The 16,786-nt window shown below is 41.6% G+C and overlaps 1 protein-coding gene and 1 non-coding gene across 9 annotated transcripts in view; both read right to left on the reverse strand.

Annotated features, from left to right (window-relative positions):
• kiaa1109 (KIAA1109 ortholog) overlaps nucleotides 1–16,786 on the reverse strand; it is a 527,093-nt gene that overhangs the window by 441,216 nt on the left and 69,091 nt on the right. For all 8 annotated transcript variants that reach the window (XR_005944164.1, XM_041196895.1, XM_041196846.1 and 5 more), the window contains exons 9-10: nucleotides 7,318–7,397; nucleotides 3,903–4,053 (exon numbers count right to left, since the gene is read on the reverse strand). Coding sequence is in view for 7 of the 8 variants with exons in the window: in XM_041196895.1 (XP_041052829.1) it covers nucleotides 3,903–4,053; nucleotides 7,318–7,397 (231 nt within the window). In the remaining variant the exon portion in view is untranslated. The remainder of the gene's footprint in view (nucleotides 1–3,902; nucleotides 4,054–7,317; nucleotides 7,398–16,786) is intronic.
• On the reverse strand, nucleotides 8,885–8,991 carry LOC121285762. Its single transcript, XR_005944775.1, has one exon. It is a non-coding gene; the product is annotated as a U6 spliceosomal RNA (small nuclear RNA).

Consider the following 16,786-nt stretch of genomic DNA (forward strand, 5'->3'; position numbering starts at 1 on the left):
AGGAAGAGAAAAAACAGAGAATTACAGACCAGTTAGCCTAACATCAGTAGTGGGGAAATGCTAGAGTCAACTACAAAGGATGCAGTAACAGAACACTTGGAAAGCATGAACTGGATTAGACGGAAAGCATGAACTGGATTAGACAAAGTCAGCATGGGTTTATGAAATGAAAATCATGTTTAACTAATCTACTGGAGTTTTGTTGAAGATGTAACTAGTAGAGTAGATAAGGGAGAACCAATGGATGTGGTGTATTTGGATTTCAAGAAGGCTTTTGATAAGGTCCCACATAAGAGGCTGGTGGGCAAAATTAAAGAACATGGGATGGCAATATACTGGCATGGATTAAGAATTGGTTCACAGGCCAGAAACAGAGTGTGGAAATAAATGGGTCTTTTCCGGATGGCAGGTGGTGACTAGTGGTGTACCGCAGGGATCAGTCCTTGGGCCCCAGCTATTCACAATATATATCAATGACTTGGATGAGGAAACCAAATGCAATATTTCCAAGTTTGTGGTGCGAAAACTAGGGCTGAGAATTGTGAGGAGAATGCAAGGAAGCTTCAGGGTGATTTAGACAAGTTGTGTATGTGGGCAAACTCATGGCGATGCAGTATAGCATGGATAAATGTGAAGTTATACGCTTCAGAGTGAAAAACAAAGGCAGAGTATTATTTAAATGGTGATATATTGGGAAATGTGGATGTACAAAAGGATCTGGGTTGTCCTTGTACACCAGTCAACGAAAGTAAACAGGCAGGTGCAGCAAGCAACTAGGAAGGCAAATGGTATTTTGGCCTTCATTGCAAGAGGATGAGAGTTCAGAAGTAGGGATGTCCTACCATAGTTATACAAGGCCTTGGCGAGACCACACCTGGAGTATTGCATGCAGTTTTGGTCTCCCTACCTAAGAAAGAATATACTTGCCATGGAGGGAGTGCAGCAAAGGCTCACTCAGCTGATGCCAGAGATGGCAGGATTGTCTTATGAGAAGAAATTGGTTCGCCTGGGCCTGTATTCACTAGAGTTTAGAAGAATGAGAGGGGATCTGATTGAAACATATAAAATTCTAACAGGGCTAGACAGACTAGATGCAGGGAGGATGTTTCCCCAGTTTGGGGAGTCTCGAACCAGGGGCCACGGTCTCAGGATAAAGGGCAGACCATTTAGGGCTGAGATGAGGAAAAATTTCTTCACTCAGGGTGGTCAACCTGTGGAATTCTCTACAACAGAAGCCTGTGGAGGCCAGGTCACTGAGTATATTCAAGAAAGAAATTGATCATTTTCTTGGATATTATGGGCATCAAGAGGTATGGAGAGAAAGTGGGAATATAGCATTGAGATAGAGGATCAGCCATTATCATATTGAATGCACACAGCAGCCGAATGGTCTACTCCTGCGCCTAGTTTTTATGTTTCTATGATATCTCTGGGTTGAAGTAACTAATGTGCTATATTCATTTTATGGCAAATAACTTTTTAAAAAACTGTGACAGAAGACATTCATAATGTCAACAGTTACTTCAACATTTTTTCGAAAAAAGAAACTCCTTCCAAAGTAAACATGGACAATTTTTTGAAAAGGAGAACACTACACAAGTGAAAAATCAACATTAGGTGAGTTTTAACAATGTATCATTAGCTCTGACTCATAACAAAAGCATCAAACAGTTGAATTTCCCAGTTTCAGAAAGAAAAATCAAATAACGCTTTATCTTGCACACACTAACATCACAATTGGTTGCCTAACGACCAGAATTTTGGCCTTGTTTCTTTTTAAAAATGTTCTTAGTGTAGGAGCATTGATTATATCCTCTAGCTCATACCAAATTATTCAAATACACAGCTTATTTTCATATTGGCTACAGACCAAGAAGGGTAACCATACTGCTCAAGTACCATTCCTCCCACCATCCCAGTTTACCCTCCCTATTCCTCCCAAAGTCAGCATCACCCACCACGCACAGAAGCACCAGAACGTTCCCATCTCCACCATCCCTGGTCAACAATCTCTTGAGTCATGCCTTTTTTGCAGTACTGTTCAAATGAATTTCTTGGGAGGTTAACCAAACAGCATCAATAACATTTATACACATAACCATGGGCTGAATCTTTCTAATTAAGGAGGAAAACATGGAATAAAAACAGAAAACATTTAAAAATCTCAGCAGGCCTGGCAACATCTATGGAGAAAGAAACAGAGTTAACGTTTCAAGTCCAATACGACTTATTCGGAACTGATGAAATGAGGACTGGGGAAAAATACAAAAACAAAACTATACTGTTCCATATAAGCTGGTAGAGGGGGGTGGGACAGGTAAAGATAGAGGGCCAGTGATAGGTGGAGACGAAGAAGAGATTGCCAAAGATGTCATAGACAAAAGGACAAAGGGGTGTTGAAGGTGGTAATATTATCTAAGGAATGTGCTAAAGGGAACATGAAGGGTAGCAAGCAGGACAAGCTAGCAGCAGATGGCCCTAGTGGGGGTGGGGTGGGAGGAGGGATCAGAATAGGCTAAAAGGTGGATATAAAACAATAGATCGAAATAAATTTAAAAGTAGATTTAAAAATAGGTGGGAAAAGAAAAATATATATATTTTTAAATTATAAATTATTAGAAAAAGGGGGATCGGATAGGAGGTGGGGATGGAGGAGAGAGCTCATGATCTGAAATTGTTGAACTCAATATTCAGTCCAGAAGGCTGCAAAGTGCCTAGTCAGAAGATGAGGTGCTGTTCCTCCAGTTTGCGTTGAGCTTCACTGGAACACTGCAGCAGACCAAGGACGAACATGTGGGCATGAAAACAGGGCGGTGTGCTGAAATGGCAAGCGACAGGGAGTTCTGGGTCATGCTTGCGGTCTCCTCTACATTGGAGAGACCAAACACAGACTGGGTGACCGCTTTGCAGAACACCTTTGGTCTGTCTGCAAGCATGACCCAGACTTCCCTGTTGCTTGCCATTTCAACACACCACCCTGCTCTCATGCCCACATGTCCGTCCTTGGCCTGCTGCAATGTTCCAGTGAAGCTCAACGCAAACTGGAGGAACAGCACCTCATCTTCCAACTGGGCACTTTGCAGCCTTCCGGACTGAATATTGAGTTCAACAATTTCAGATCATGAACTCTCTCCTCCATCCCCACCCCCTGTCCGATCCCCCTTTCTCCAATAGTTTATAACTTTTAAAAAAATATATTTTTCTTTTCCCACCTATTTTTAAATCTACTTTTAAATTTATTTTGATCTATTTATTTCTGTTTTATATCCACCTTTTAGCCTATTCTGATCCCTTCCCCCCCACCCCACCTAGGGCCATCTGCCACTAGCTTGTCCTGCTTGCTACCCTTCATGTCCCCATTAGCACATTCCTTAGACGTCAACACCCCTTTGTCCTTTTGTCTATGACATTTTTGGCAATCTCTCCTTTATCTCCACCTATCACTGGCCCTCTATCCAGCTTTACCTGCCCCACCCCCCTCTACCAGCTTATATTTCACCTCATTTCTATATTCCCTCAGTTCTGATGAGGAGTCATTCGGACTCGAAACGTTAACTGTATTCCTCTCCGCAAATGCTGTCGGACCTACTGAGTTTTTTCAGGTATTTTTGTTTCTGTTCAGATTTTCAGCATCCGCAGTATTTTGCTTTTATCTGTACTGTTCCATACTTTATTTTGAAGATCACACTACTTGAAACCAACACTCCCAAGATGTAATGCTCTTCAAGCTTAAACCCAATCTGTAACAAAGAAAAGCTTAATTTGACATGTGTGCCTCAAAAATCACATGTCAATTAGTAAGGGTGAGTTTAGTGTCAGGGTAATGAACGTTCAAAAATGTTTTCTCACTAGCTGTTCAAGAGCTCAGCAGAGCACGGTGTAACAATATATCTTTTTATTACCTTTGTCTATCTGCCCATGGTCCATAGTTGAAATCCGTTCCTTTACCACAAACAATATCCAGTCCCCAACATGGTGGTAAATCTTGTAATTTTGTACTTTCACTGCCTGGACTCTCTTCAGCATTTTCATCCGTTTCTTCGGGTACAACACCTACACAAAATAACAATCATTAAAACCACATATACCCATGTCTTGTAATAGCTGGCAGATAAACAGAAGAACAATATACCATCTGAAACCTAAAATTGTACAGCAGAGACTATTTGGCCTCTTGTGCCAGCTCTTTGAACAAGCTATCCAATTAGTCCCAATCCCCTGCTCTTCCACCTAACCCTGAAAATTTATCAATGTTTTAATTCAGTGAAATAGAAGATTCACACATACACGAAATTACATGCAAGGCAACATTTGAGGGAGATGTTTTAATTAGTTATTGGTAAAGACAAATCCATAAGACAGTAAAAAGAACTTCAAACAAGGCTGTAGTGCAGGGATGGCCAAAATACAACTAGCTGACACACGGAGAGTGGCTCATTCCTTGTGCTGTGAAACTCATTAAATCACATTCTGGAGGGAGGTAAACAGCCAGCTGCAGCATAAGCCACAAACAGCTTCACAGAAGGAGAGAACCAGAGAACAGGCAGCAGCACTGAGAGGAAGGTTAAGATCAGCTATTCGTTCCAGAGCCATCATGAGATTTCTTTCATAGTTTCCCACTGGTCTTACATAGGGCCACGTGACCTTCAGCAGCATTTTCTCCAGCTCCATAGCCCACCTTCTCGCTACTGACCCTCCAACTTGGGGCCTCTGTTTGGAAAGGGAGGAAACAGTTTAATACAGAACAAGAGTCTAAGAATCTACTGCATTGGGACACAGGTACTCTGATTCAAATTTGTTGTTCAGTAGGTGGTAACTTTTTTCAAGTAAAATAACATTTTTTTAACCTCTTGGCTGATTTTCCACATTGGAAGAGCAAGGCTGCCAAAATCAGTTAAGCAGTGAGCATGTACTAGCTCTGATTTGTGTCAGTGAAGCAGGTTTGTACTTGTCATGATCTGAATTGAGAGAAGGAAGCTTGGACAAAACAGGAAAAAGCTGTGTGAAGAAAGCCTGAAAAGATTAGAGATGAAAAAGTTTCAGCTTTTTTACTTCCTCACAGAATTGTGTGCAATACTAATAAAAATATGCCCTCAAAAGGTTGTCCATGTCTTACAGTTCTTGAATGTCTGAAGATTATCATATGCAGCTCTTAAAGTTCAGAAGGTTTGGCCACTCCTGCTATAGTGTGTCCAAGAGATTGACAAATCAAAGGGCAAGTATGTCAATATTGTTAGTCCAGACCTTCAAAAACTGTTAATGAACAGAAGCAGGTAACCTTCCCAAACTCTCCTAAGATGAGGGGAAAAGAAGTTTGAAATGAAGTGAAATTGAATGTGAATCAACGAAGTAACAGCTCCTTTCTAACTCCTTGTTTATATTTTTAAGATATGATTTAATTTTCAGTACAATACAAATCATGGCAGTGAAGATAATGGGATGTGGTAGAAAATATAATGGAATCTTTACTCAAAGATATAACAGAAAAACCTCTCAAAACCAAAAATATAATAGCATGGATTTCAAAAGGGAAGGTCTTACATAACTACCTCATTGAATCTTTTGAAGAAATAACAAAAGTATAGAAAAGGGTAATGCAGTAGATTGTAATATAATTGAATTTTCAAAAGACCTTTGATAAAAGGTACTGCATAATACACTCAAGCAAGAACAAGAATTGATAACAAGCCACTTATAAATCAGTAAACAAAGGAGTAGGGCTTTAAGGTATTTGCTCAGACTGGCAGAAGGTGGGAAGTGGTCTTCCATAAGAATCGGTGCTGGGACCACTGTCTACGATTTACATTTACACTAATATGGGTTTGAGCTCAGTAACTGGAAGTACAGTTTAAAAAATTGCAAATGGCACTAAATTGTAAATTTATAGTTAATACTAAGGAAGATAGCAACAAAATACAAGGAGGTTAATAAACTTGTAGAATAGGTATGTAAATGGAAAATTAGTTTCAATACAGAGAGAGTTGAAGAAAAATCCATGGAATCTGATTTGTTCACATGTGTCATTTATTGTGTAGTGTGGTGTGTCCAACCACCAATTCACATGCACCTCGTACTTACCCTGAATGTTAGAATAGAAAATAGATAGTGTAAAATATTTTAACTTTCTGACATTCTACGGTAAAGTTTGTTTTTGTTTGGTCAAAACCCATGGAATCATGTGGCTTTATTTTATTAGCGAGTATCTTAAATCTCAACTTTGTCTACTTTGAACAAAACATTATTGGTCCCTAACCAGATCTCACCAGTAACTTGGGGGTAGGGTCAAGGATCATAACATCTGTCCCTTCACTGTCGCTGGGTCAACATCCTGGAACTCCTTTCCTAACAGCACTGTAGGTATTCCCAGAACACATGAACTGCAGCGGTTCAAGAAGGCTTCATACCGCCACCTTCTCAAGGAGTAGTAGGGATGAGCAATAAATGCTGGCCTAGCCAGCGAAGCCCACTTCCCATGAAACAGTTATAAAAAAAGTTGTCCATGTTTCAGAGCCTTACAACAAGATGCTGTGAAGACTGGCCTTAAAAACTATCAGGTTTGTCCTAAGGGTTAGCATGATGTTATTCCATGTGTGTTTTGTGAGTCGGCTAAAGATAATAGCTGCTTTCTCTATGGGTATATCAAGTTCTGCACCAAAGGATAAATTGTCTGTGACATTGGCCTCTTCATCAATAAGAGATTCAGAAAGGCTCCCACATCAAATGAGAAATGGGGCCATTGTGCTACAAAGGATACAAATCAATCATATTCAAGGATTTTACTGTTCAGATTCAAATTGACTTTTAGTCTGACAAAGTTTTATAATTAATAAGCAAAATAGTAATTGTAGAGAAATCAAATTATTCATAAAACAGTTAGGCGTAAGATTTAGTAGGTAAATAAATTAAGCTTTCTGATCTGAGTAACTCAAAATTCAGCTAGGAAAGATACAGTAGCTTCAGTAGCAACCATTTGGGGCAAAAAACTAAATGCACTTGATCACTACAGGTGAACACCCTACAAGAAAGTGTGAATTTGTAATCATGATCAAGTTTGACTTTGGCATCCTTCAGTCAAATAACCTGCCTGCATTTAGACTCATATCTATGTAGGTATTCTTATTGTAAGTACTAGAGGCCCTCTAGAATTCATACCTTAGCATGATTCAGAAAAGGAAGGGGAGAAAATAGAAAACAAATTGGAAAAGAAAATCAATTGTTTTTTAATTGGTCTACAACAGCTTTCAACTGGAATCTGACAGCCAATGAAGGGAAAAAATCCAGCTCAAAGCATAGTACAAGAGATACATCCACACAGACCTGGTTCATCCATGTAGTAATAAATATCGACATCATTTGATTGCATTACGACAAAACCCTCTCCCATCAAACGAGGTGGTCTAGAGTGGAGGAAAATGAAATGAAAACACAAATTACATGAATGACATTGCAATTGTATGACAAATGCCATGAACTACAATATGCAGTTCTAAATATTTTGTACAGTAATTACTAAATACATTATTTATACTTCCAATTACATATAGAATCAGAGAAAATAGGAGCAGAAGGTCATTCGGCCCTTCGAGCCTGCTCCGCCATTCAATATCATGGCTGATCCTCTATCTCAACGCCATACTCCCACTCTCTCCCCGTACCCCTCGACGCCTTTAGAGTCCAGAAATCTATTTCCTTCTCAAATATATTCAGTGACTTGTCCTCCACAGCCTTCTGTGGTAGAGAATCCTATAGGTTCACCACCCTCCGAGTGAAGAGGCTTCTTTCTCCTCAACTCAGTCCTAAATGGTCCAACCCGTATCCTGAGACTGTGACCGCTTGTCCTAGATTCCCCCGAGCCAGAGGAAATATCATCCCTGCATCCAATCTGTCCATCCCTGTCAGAATTTTATATGTTTCAATGAGATCACCTCTCATTCTTCTGAACTCCAGTGAATACAGGCCTAGTCGGTCCAATCTCTCCCCATATGACAATACTGCCACCCCAAGAATCAATCTGGTGAACCTTTACCGCACTCCCTTTATGGCAGGTATATCCTTTCTAAGGTAAGGAGACCAAAACTGCATACAATACACCAGGTGTAATCTCACCAAGGCCCTGTACAGCTGCAGTGAGACATCCTTGCTCCTGTTCTCAAGGCCTCTCGTAATGGAAGGCCAACATGCCATTTGCCTTCTTAACTGCATGCTGCACCTGTATGCTTGCTTTGCAGTGGTTGGTGAACAAGGACACCCAGGTCCCTTTGTGCATTAACATTTCCCAATTTACCGCCATTTAGATATTGCTCTGCCATTCTGTTTTTCCTACTGAAGTGGATAACTTCACATTTGCCCACATTATACTGCATCTGCCATGTATTTGCCCACTCACTCAACCTGTCCAAATAGCCTTGAAGCCTCTTAACACCCTCATCGTTCACAATCCCACCAAGTTTCTGTCATCAGCAAACTTGGGAATGTTGCATTTGGCTCCCTCATCCAAATGATTGATATATATTGTGAACAGCTGGGGCCCAAGCTCTGATCCCTAAGGTACCCCACTAGTCACCACCTGCCACTCAAAAAAAGATCCATTTGTCCCTACTCTCTGTTGCCTGTCTGCTAACCAATTCTCAGTCCATGTCAATATATTGCCCCCAATCCCATGTGCTGTAATTTTACGACTAACCTCTTATGAGCCATTTACACCGCAGACGCATGGAGATAAACTTGCTTCCCCGTCAGGGAATTGAACCCCAGTCGCCCGCATGACAGGAGGGGATACTAACCATATTGTGTACTGGCCAAATAACTTCTCGTCAGGGATGTGAACCCCGGTTTCCATGTGCCAGGCGGGTATACTAACCACTATACTAACGAGGAATGTCCAAAAAATATGGAACGCTTCACAAATTTGTATGTCATCCTTGCGTAGGGGCCATGCTAATCTTCTCTGTGTCATTTCAATTTTAGTATATGTGCTGCCAAAGCGAGCACTTATATGGGACCTTATCAAAAGTTCTCTGAAAACCCAAATACATCACATCCACTGGCTCTTCCTTAGCTATTCTGCTAGTTACATCCTCTAAAAGCTCCTGTAGGTTTGTCAAACATGATCTCCCTTTCATAGCTCCATGCTGACTTTGTCTAATCCCGTTGATATTTTCTAACTGTCCTGTTATCACATCCTTTATAATAAACTCTAGCATTTTCCCTACTACTGATGTTAGACTAACCGATCTGTAAATCTCTGTTTTCCCTCCATTTTCAAACAGTGGGATTACATTTGCGACCCTCCAATCTTCTGGGACTGTTCCAGAATCTACAGAATTTTAGATGATGACAACTGAACCATCCATTATTTCCATGGCCTTAGTACCCTGGGATGTGGGTTGTCAGGTCCGGGGAATTTATCGGCTCTTAGTCTCATTAATTTCTCCAGCACTATTTTTTTCTGTAATACTAATTTCCTTCAATTCCTCCTCCTCACGAGGCCCTTGGTTCCTTAGTATTTCTGGGAAGTTATTCGTGTCTTCCTCCGTGATTGTTTAATTGCTCTGCCATTTCCTTGTTCTCGATTATAAATTCTTCCGTTTTGGACCAACATTTTTCTTTACTAATCTTTTTCTTTTTACATACTTATGGAAGCTTTTATAGTCCGCTTTTATGTTCCTTGCAAGTTTACTCTCATACTCTATTTTTCCCCTCTTAATCAATATCTTGCTGAATTCTGAACTGCTCCCAATCCTCAGGCTTCTACTCTTTCTAGCAACTTTATAGGACTCCACTTTGGATCTTATTCTATCCTTAATTTCTTTTGTTAGCCATGGTTGGGCCACTTTCCCTGTTGTGATTTTGCACCAGAAAGGTATGTATAACTGTTGCAATGCATACATTCATTCCTAAAATATTAGACATTGTCTATCCACCGTTATACCTTTTAATGAAGTTCCCTAATCCATCTTAGTCAACTCACGCCTCATACCTTCGTAGTTTCCTTTATTAAAGTTTAGGACCTTAGTTTCAGATCGGACCACTTCACTTTCCGTCCTAATGAAGAATTTTATCATATTTTATGGTCTCTGTCTATAAAGGACCCCACACAAGGTTATTAATTAAAAGCAAAAAACTGCAGGTGCTGGAAATCCAAAACAAAAATAAAAACACCTGGAAAAACTCAGCAGGTCTGACAGCATCTGCAGAGAGGAACACAGTTAACATTTCGAGTCCGTATGACTCTTCAACAGAACTAAGGAAAAATAGGAAAGAGATGAAATATGAGCTGGTTGAGGGGGCTGGGACAAGTGTAGCTGGACAGAGGGCCAGTGATAGGTGGAGATAGCCAAAAGATGTCATAGACAAAAGGACAAAGAGGTGTTGAAGGCGGCGATACTATTAAGGAATGTGCTAATAGGTGACATTAAGGGTAGAATGCAGGACGCGCAAGGTACAGATAGCCCTAGTGGGGGTGGGATGGGGGGGGAAGGGATCGAAATAGGCTAAAAGGTAGAGATTAAACAATGGATAGAAATACATTTAAAAATAATGGAAATAGGTGGGAAAAGAAAAATCTATATAAATTATTGGAAAAAAGGGGGATCGGTAAGGAGGTGGGGATGGAGGAGAGAGAGTTCATGATCTAAAATTGTTGAACTCAATATTCAGTCCGGAAGGCTGTAAAGTGCCTAGTCGGAAGATGAGGTGCTGTTCCTTCAGTTTGCGTTGAGCTTCACTGGAACATTGCAACAGGCCAAGGACGGACATGTGGGCATGAGAATAGGGTGGAGTGTTGAAATGGCAAGCGACAGGGAGTTCTGGGTCATGCTTGCGGACAGACTGAAGGTGTTCCGCAAAGCGGTCACCCAGTCTGCGTTTGGTTTCTCCAACGCAGAGGAGAAAGCGAGCATGACCCAGAACTCCCTGTCACTTGCTTGCCATTTCAACACTCCACCCTGCTCTCATGCCCACATATCTGTCCTTGGCCTGCTGCAATGTTCCAGTGAAGCTCAACGCAAACTGAAGGAACAGCACCTCATCTTCCGACTAGGCACTTTACAGCCTTCCGGACCGAATATTGAGTTCAACAATTTTAGGTCATGAACTCTCTCTCTTCCATCCCCACCCCCTTACCGATCCCCCTTTTTTCCAATAATTTATATAGATTTTTCTTTTCCCACCTATTTCCATTATTTTTAAATGTATTTCCATCCATTGTTTTATCTCTACCTTTGAGCCTATTTCCATCCCTTCCCCCCATCCCACCCCCACTACAGCTATCTGTACCTTGTTCGCCCTGCTTTCTACCCTTAATGTCACCTGTTAGCACATTCCTTAGATAATATCACCACCTTCAACACCTTTGTCCTTTTGTCTATCTCCACCTATCACTGGCCCTCTATCCAGCTCTACTTGTCCCACACCCCTCAACCAGCTTTTTTTTCACCTCTTTTCTATTTTTCTTTCGTTCTGTTGAAGAGTCATACAGACTCGAAATGTAACTGTGTTCCTCTCCACAGGTGCTGTCAGACCTGAGTTTTTCCAGTTATTTTTATTTTTAAGGTTATTAATTAACCCCTTCTCATTGCACAAAACCAAATCCAGGATAGCCTGTTCCCTAGTCGATTCCTCAACATACTAGTCTAAAAAAAAACACTCTCGTACAAACTCCAGGAATTCATCCACCGCAGTATTATTGCTAATTTGGTTTGCCCAGTCTTTTTGTAGATCACTGATCACTGTAGCACCCTTGTTAGATACATCTCTAATTTCCCTTATCACTACTGTTTGGAGGCCTATGGACAACTCCCACTAATGTTTTCCACCTCTTCTTGCTTCCTAGCACCTACCAAACTGATTCTACATCAAGATTTTGAGTCAATATCCTCTCTCACTATTGCAGTGATTTCATCCTTAACTAACAACAGCACTCCCACCCGTTTCCTTTTAGCCTGTCCGGCCTAAATATCGAGTACCCTTGGATATTCTATTCCCAGCCTTGGTCACCCTGCAGCCATGCCTCCGTAATCGTAATCATATCGTACCCGTTTACATCTACTTGCATTGTTAATTCGTCTATCTTATTGCGAATGCTCCATGCAGATACAGTGTTTTCAGACTTGTCTTTTTAACATTTTTGCACATTTTATGGCCCTATTTGCTGCTAGCACTCGTTTCCTCTGCCTTCCACTTTTGATTTCTACTTTTTTTGTCTTTTATTCCTATGTTTGTTTCCCTCTCATGTCACCCATCTTAGGTTCCCATCCCTCTGCCAATCTAGTTTAAATCCTCCCCGACAGTACTAGAGAATATCCCTACGAGGACATTGGTCCCAGTCCTGCTGGGGTGCAACCTGTCCAGCGTGTACAGGTCCCATCTTCCCCAGAATCGGTCCCAATGCCTCAGGAATCTAAATCCCTCCCTCCTATAGCAGTCCTCCAGCCACACATTCATCTGGGCTATTCTCCTAATCCTGATCTCAATAGCATGTGGCACTGGGAGTAATCCTGAGATTACTACCTTTGAGGTCCTGCTTTTTAATTTATTTCCCAGCTCCTTATATTCTGCTTTCAGGACCTCATCGTTCTTTTTACCTATGTCGTTGGTACAGATACAGACCACAACCTTTGGCTGTTCGCCCTCCCCCTTCAGAATGTCCTGTAGCCGCTGACAGTGACATCCTTGACCCTGGGACCAGGGAGGCAACATAACATCCTGGTGTCATGTCTGCAGCCGCAGAAACATCTATCTGTTCCCCTTACGATAGAATCCCCTATCACTACTGCTCTCCCAGCAGTATCCATTATGGAAAATCTGTTGGAGAGGGAGATGGACCCAGGGGACTCCTGCACTACCTGCCTTGTGCTTTTACTCTGTCTGGCGATCACACATTCCCTTTCTGCCTGTGCGCTCTTTACCTGCGGTGTGACCACCCTACTGTATATGCTACCCATGAAGATATCCTTGCGGATGCTCCACAGTGACTCCAAGCACAGCTCCAACTCCGAAACATGGATTTCGAGTAGCTGCAGCTTCCTGCACACATGGTCACCCTGGACACTGGAAGTGTCCCTGACTTCCAACATTGCACAGGAGGAGCATTCCACTTAGCCGAACTGCCTGCCTTGACTTACCCTTAAATTACTCCCTCTATCTTCACTTCCTCTAGTTTAGAGGATATTAAGGACAGAAGAAATACTTACCAGGTCCTACTTACCAAAGCTGTCACTATTCTTACTGAGGAACAGTAGAAAATGAAAGGATCACCTCTTTCCCTCTTCAGCGAACACCCTCACTCTAATGCAGCCCAAAGCAGCCCTCCAATGCTGCTTAACCAAGTGATTAGAAGTGAAAGTATGTAATTTGGTTAGAATTCAGTTTCAAATTGAGTAGAAACTGAGGAACTGAAAATTTCCTCTCGGTGATCTGTTAACAAGTTTCATCAGTACATATTCAGTTCCTAAAGGGTATTCAAATCAAAACTTCCGCAATTTCAATTTCAGCTAGAAACCCCATAAATGTGATTGTTCTGAAAAAAAAAGTGTGGATCTTCACTGATGATTGCACAATGTTTAGCACCATTCGCAACTCCTCAAATGCTGAAGCAGTCCATGTCCAAATGCAGCAAGACCTGGACAACATCCAGGCTTGGGCTGATGAGTAACATTTGCACCTCACATGTGCCAGGCAATGACCATCTCCAACAAGAGATAATCTAACCGTCGCCCCTTGATGTTTAATGGCATTACCATCACTGAATCCCCCACTATCAACTTCCTGGAGGTTACCATTGACTAGAAACTGAACTGGATTAGCCATATAAACACTGTGGCTACAAGAGCAGTTCAGAGGCTCGGGATCCTGCAACAAGTAACTCACCTCCTGGCTCCCCAAAGCCTGCCCACCATCTACAAGACACAAGTCAGGAGTGTGATGGAATACTCCCCACTTGCCTGGATGAGTACAGCTCCCACAACACTCAAGAAGCTTGACACCATCCTGGACAAAGCAGCCCACTTGATTGGCACCACATCCACAAACACTCCCTCCACCACCGACACACAGTTGCAGCAGTGTACACCATCTACAAGATACATTGCAGGAATTCACCAAGGCTCCTTGGACAGCATCTTCCAAACCCAGGACCACTGCCATCTCGAAGGACAAGGGCAGCAGATAAGTGGGAACACCACCACCTGGAAGTTCCCCTCCAAGTCACTCACCAAGTCATCCTGACTTGGAAATATAATGCCATTCTTTCATGTCTCTGGGTCCAAGTCCTGGAACTCCCTTCCTAACAGCACTGTGGGTGTACCTGCAACACATGGACTACAGCAGTTCAGGAAGGGAGCTCACCACCACCTTATCAGGGGCACCTACAGATGGGCAATACGTGCTGGCCCAGCCAGCAAAGGTGTAGGGGTGTGTGTGTGTGTGTGTGTGTGTGTGTGTGCGCGCGCGTGCGCGTGCATCAGTTGTTAAACCCCCGAGTATATATACAATTAAAAGAGGGCTATTTATTTAAGGACGTCCCTCAAATTTAACACCGCTGCATCCACTCAGAAGCACACACATAAACACACTCAAGGAAAGTACAGGTGAAGAAAATAGTACATCCTTACAAGTTATAAACAAAAGGGGCAGTTTATAATTCATATAATTGTCATGTACTGGAAAACTTGTATTGCAGGCCTGATGAAAGCACATCTTCACTCCTTAAGTGTAGTATGGATGAATTTAACAGCCAAAGTCTTTGCCACAGTCGTTTTCAAGGTTCTATCGAAGAGATGGACTTTCTGTAAGTAACAAAGTTAGTTGCTTCTAGCATCGGTACCAGGAGATCTGTTTGTTGTAGTGGTCGGCCCCAAAAGGAACAGGCTTGGAGACCTCACAATGTTACTGCCTCCAGTTCTTAAAACATAGATGTTATTGCCCTTTCTCCCCAGTCTCTCTTTCTGCATTCGGCATTTAAAGATTAAAAGGGGACAAACATAGCTGCCTTACCAACCGATTCCTCACAATTGCAGCTCCTTTTCCAAATATGGTGTTGGTCTTAGGTTGATTAACCACAACAAAAACAGAAATACCTGGAAAAACTCAACAGGTCTGGCAGCATCGGCAGAGAAAAGCAAAGTTTACATTTCGAGTCCTCATGACCCTTCAACAGAACCATTAACCACATCCTGGTTTATTGTTTGAAGACGTTCATCCTGAGGGAGTTAAGACAATCAACTTTTGTTTCAGAAAAAACCCATTCAGGAATGTCTTCTGATGGTCTCAGTATGGATGTAGTTGGCACCTCTTAGTCTGGAATCCTTTTGTCCTTGTGAAACAGTGAGGCAGTTTTGAATACACATACCAGGTCATCTGACCTTTGGTAGCCAAATTTGCAAAATGTTCAATTTCAAAGAGTCCACGTTGAATAAAGTTTGTATCTTGGAAGTTAAGCACATGATATGTCTTCACTAGGCACAACAGTCGGACAAAGATAATGAAGCTAAACTTTAAATTTCGTTCTTACTACACAAGTGCTCAATACTGGCAATGGATGGATTTTATTTCTTAGCATGTAATGCTTCATCATAAATGGGAAAAAATGAATTAAAATGTTTTAAAAAATCATACATGAGCCTCAAGGATTTAGCAGTTCAGCCTTGACAGTTCCACTATTCAATAAGATCATGGCTGATCTGATTGCAGCCTCAATGCCACTATCCAGCCTATTCCTGATACCCTTTGATTCCCTGCTAATCAAAAAACTATCTACTTCACCCTTAAAAATATTCAATGAACCTGCCTCAACCACTCTGAGGAAGACAGTCCACTTCTTTTTAAACCACGTCCCCTAGTTCTAGTCTCTCCCACAAGGGGAAACATCCTTTCAGCATCCACTCTGTCAAGCACCCTCAGGATCCTATATATTTCATTAAGATCTAAACTCCAATGTATACAGGCCCAACCTGTCCAACCTTCCTTCATATGATAACCACCTCATCTCAATGAGTCAAGCAAACCTTCTCTGAACTGCTTCAAATGCATTCATGTCCTTTCTTAAATAAGGAGACCAAAACTGTGTGCACAGTATTCCTACTTTTATATCCCATTTCCCTTGCAATGAACATTCCATTTATCTTCCTAATCACTTGCTGTACCTGCATACTAACTTTGTGATTCATGTACCAGGACACCCAGATCCCTCAGTATCTCAAGAGTTCTGCAATCCCCCTTTTTATAGATAACATGACACTTTTCTTGCCAAAGTGGACAAGTTCACATTTTCTCACTATTATACTCAAATATCTGCCAATATTTTGCCCACTCATTTAATCTGTGGTTGCAGACCTCTTATGTCCACTTCACAACTCACTTTCCTGCCTATTTTTGTGTCATCAGCAAAATTAGCAACTATACATTCGGTCCCTTCATCCAAATCATTGATATAGATTGTAAATAGTCGAGGCCCCAGCATTGATCCCTGTGGCACTTCACTCGTTACTTCTTGCCAACCCAAAAATGACCCATTTATGGTAAGACGGGAGAATTATCAAGGGGAATGAGGAAATGGCAGGAGCATTGAACAAATACTGTGAAGATGGACACCAAATATAAGATATAAATTGCCTGCCAGAAACACAGAGAAACCAAGAGGCTATTAAATATGAGAAAATTAAGATAATTAATATCAGCAGAGAAAAAATATTGGAGAAACTAGGAACTAGTTCCTGTAAGGGACTAAAATCCAACAAAACACCAGCATTTGATGGCCTTCATCCCAGGGCTCTAAAAAAGGTAACTA

Source organism: Carcharodon carcharias, chromosome 1 (assembly GCF_017639515.1).
Source record: "Carcharodon carcharias isolate sCarCar2 chromosome 1, sCarCar2.pri, whole genome shotgun sequence".
In the NCBI taxonomy this organism is placed as follows: Eukaryota; Metazoa; Chordata; class Chondrichthyes; order Lamniformes; family Lamnidae; genus Carcharodon; species Carcharodon carcharias.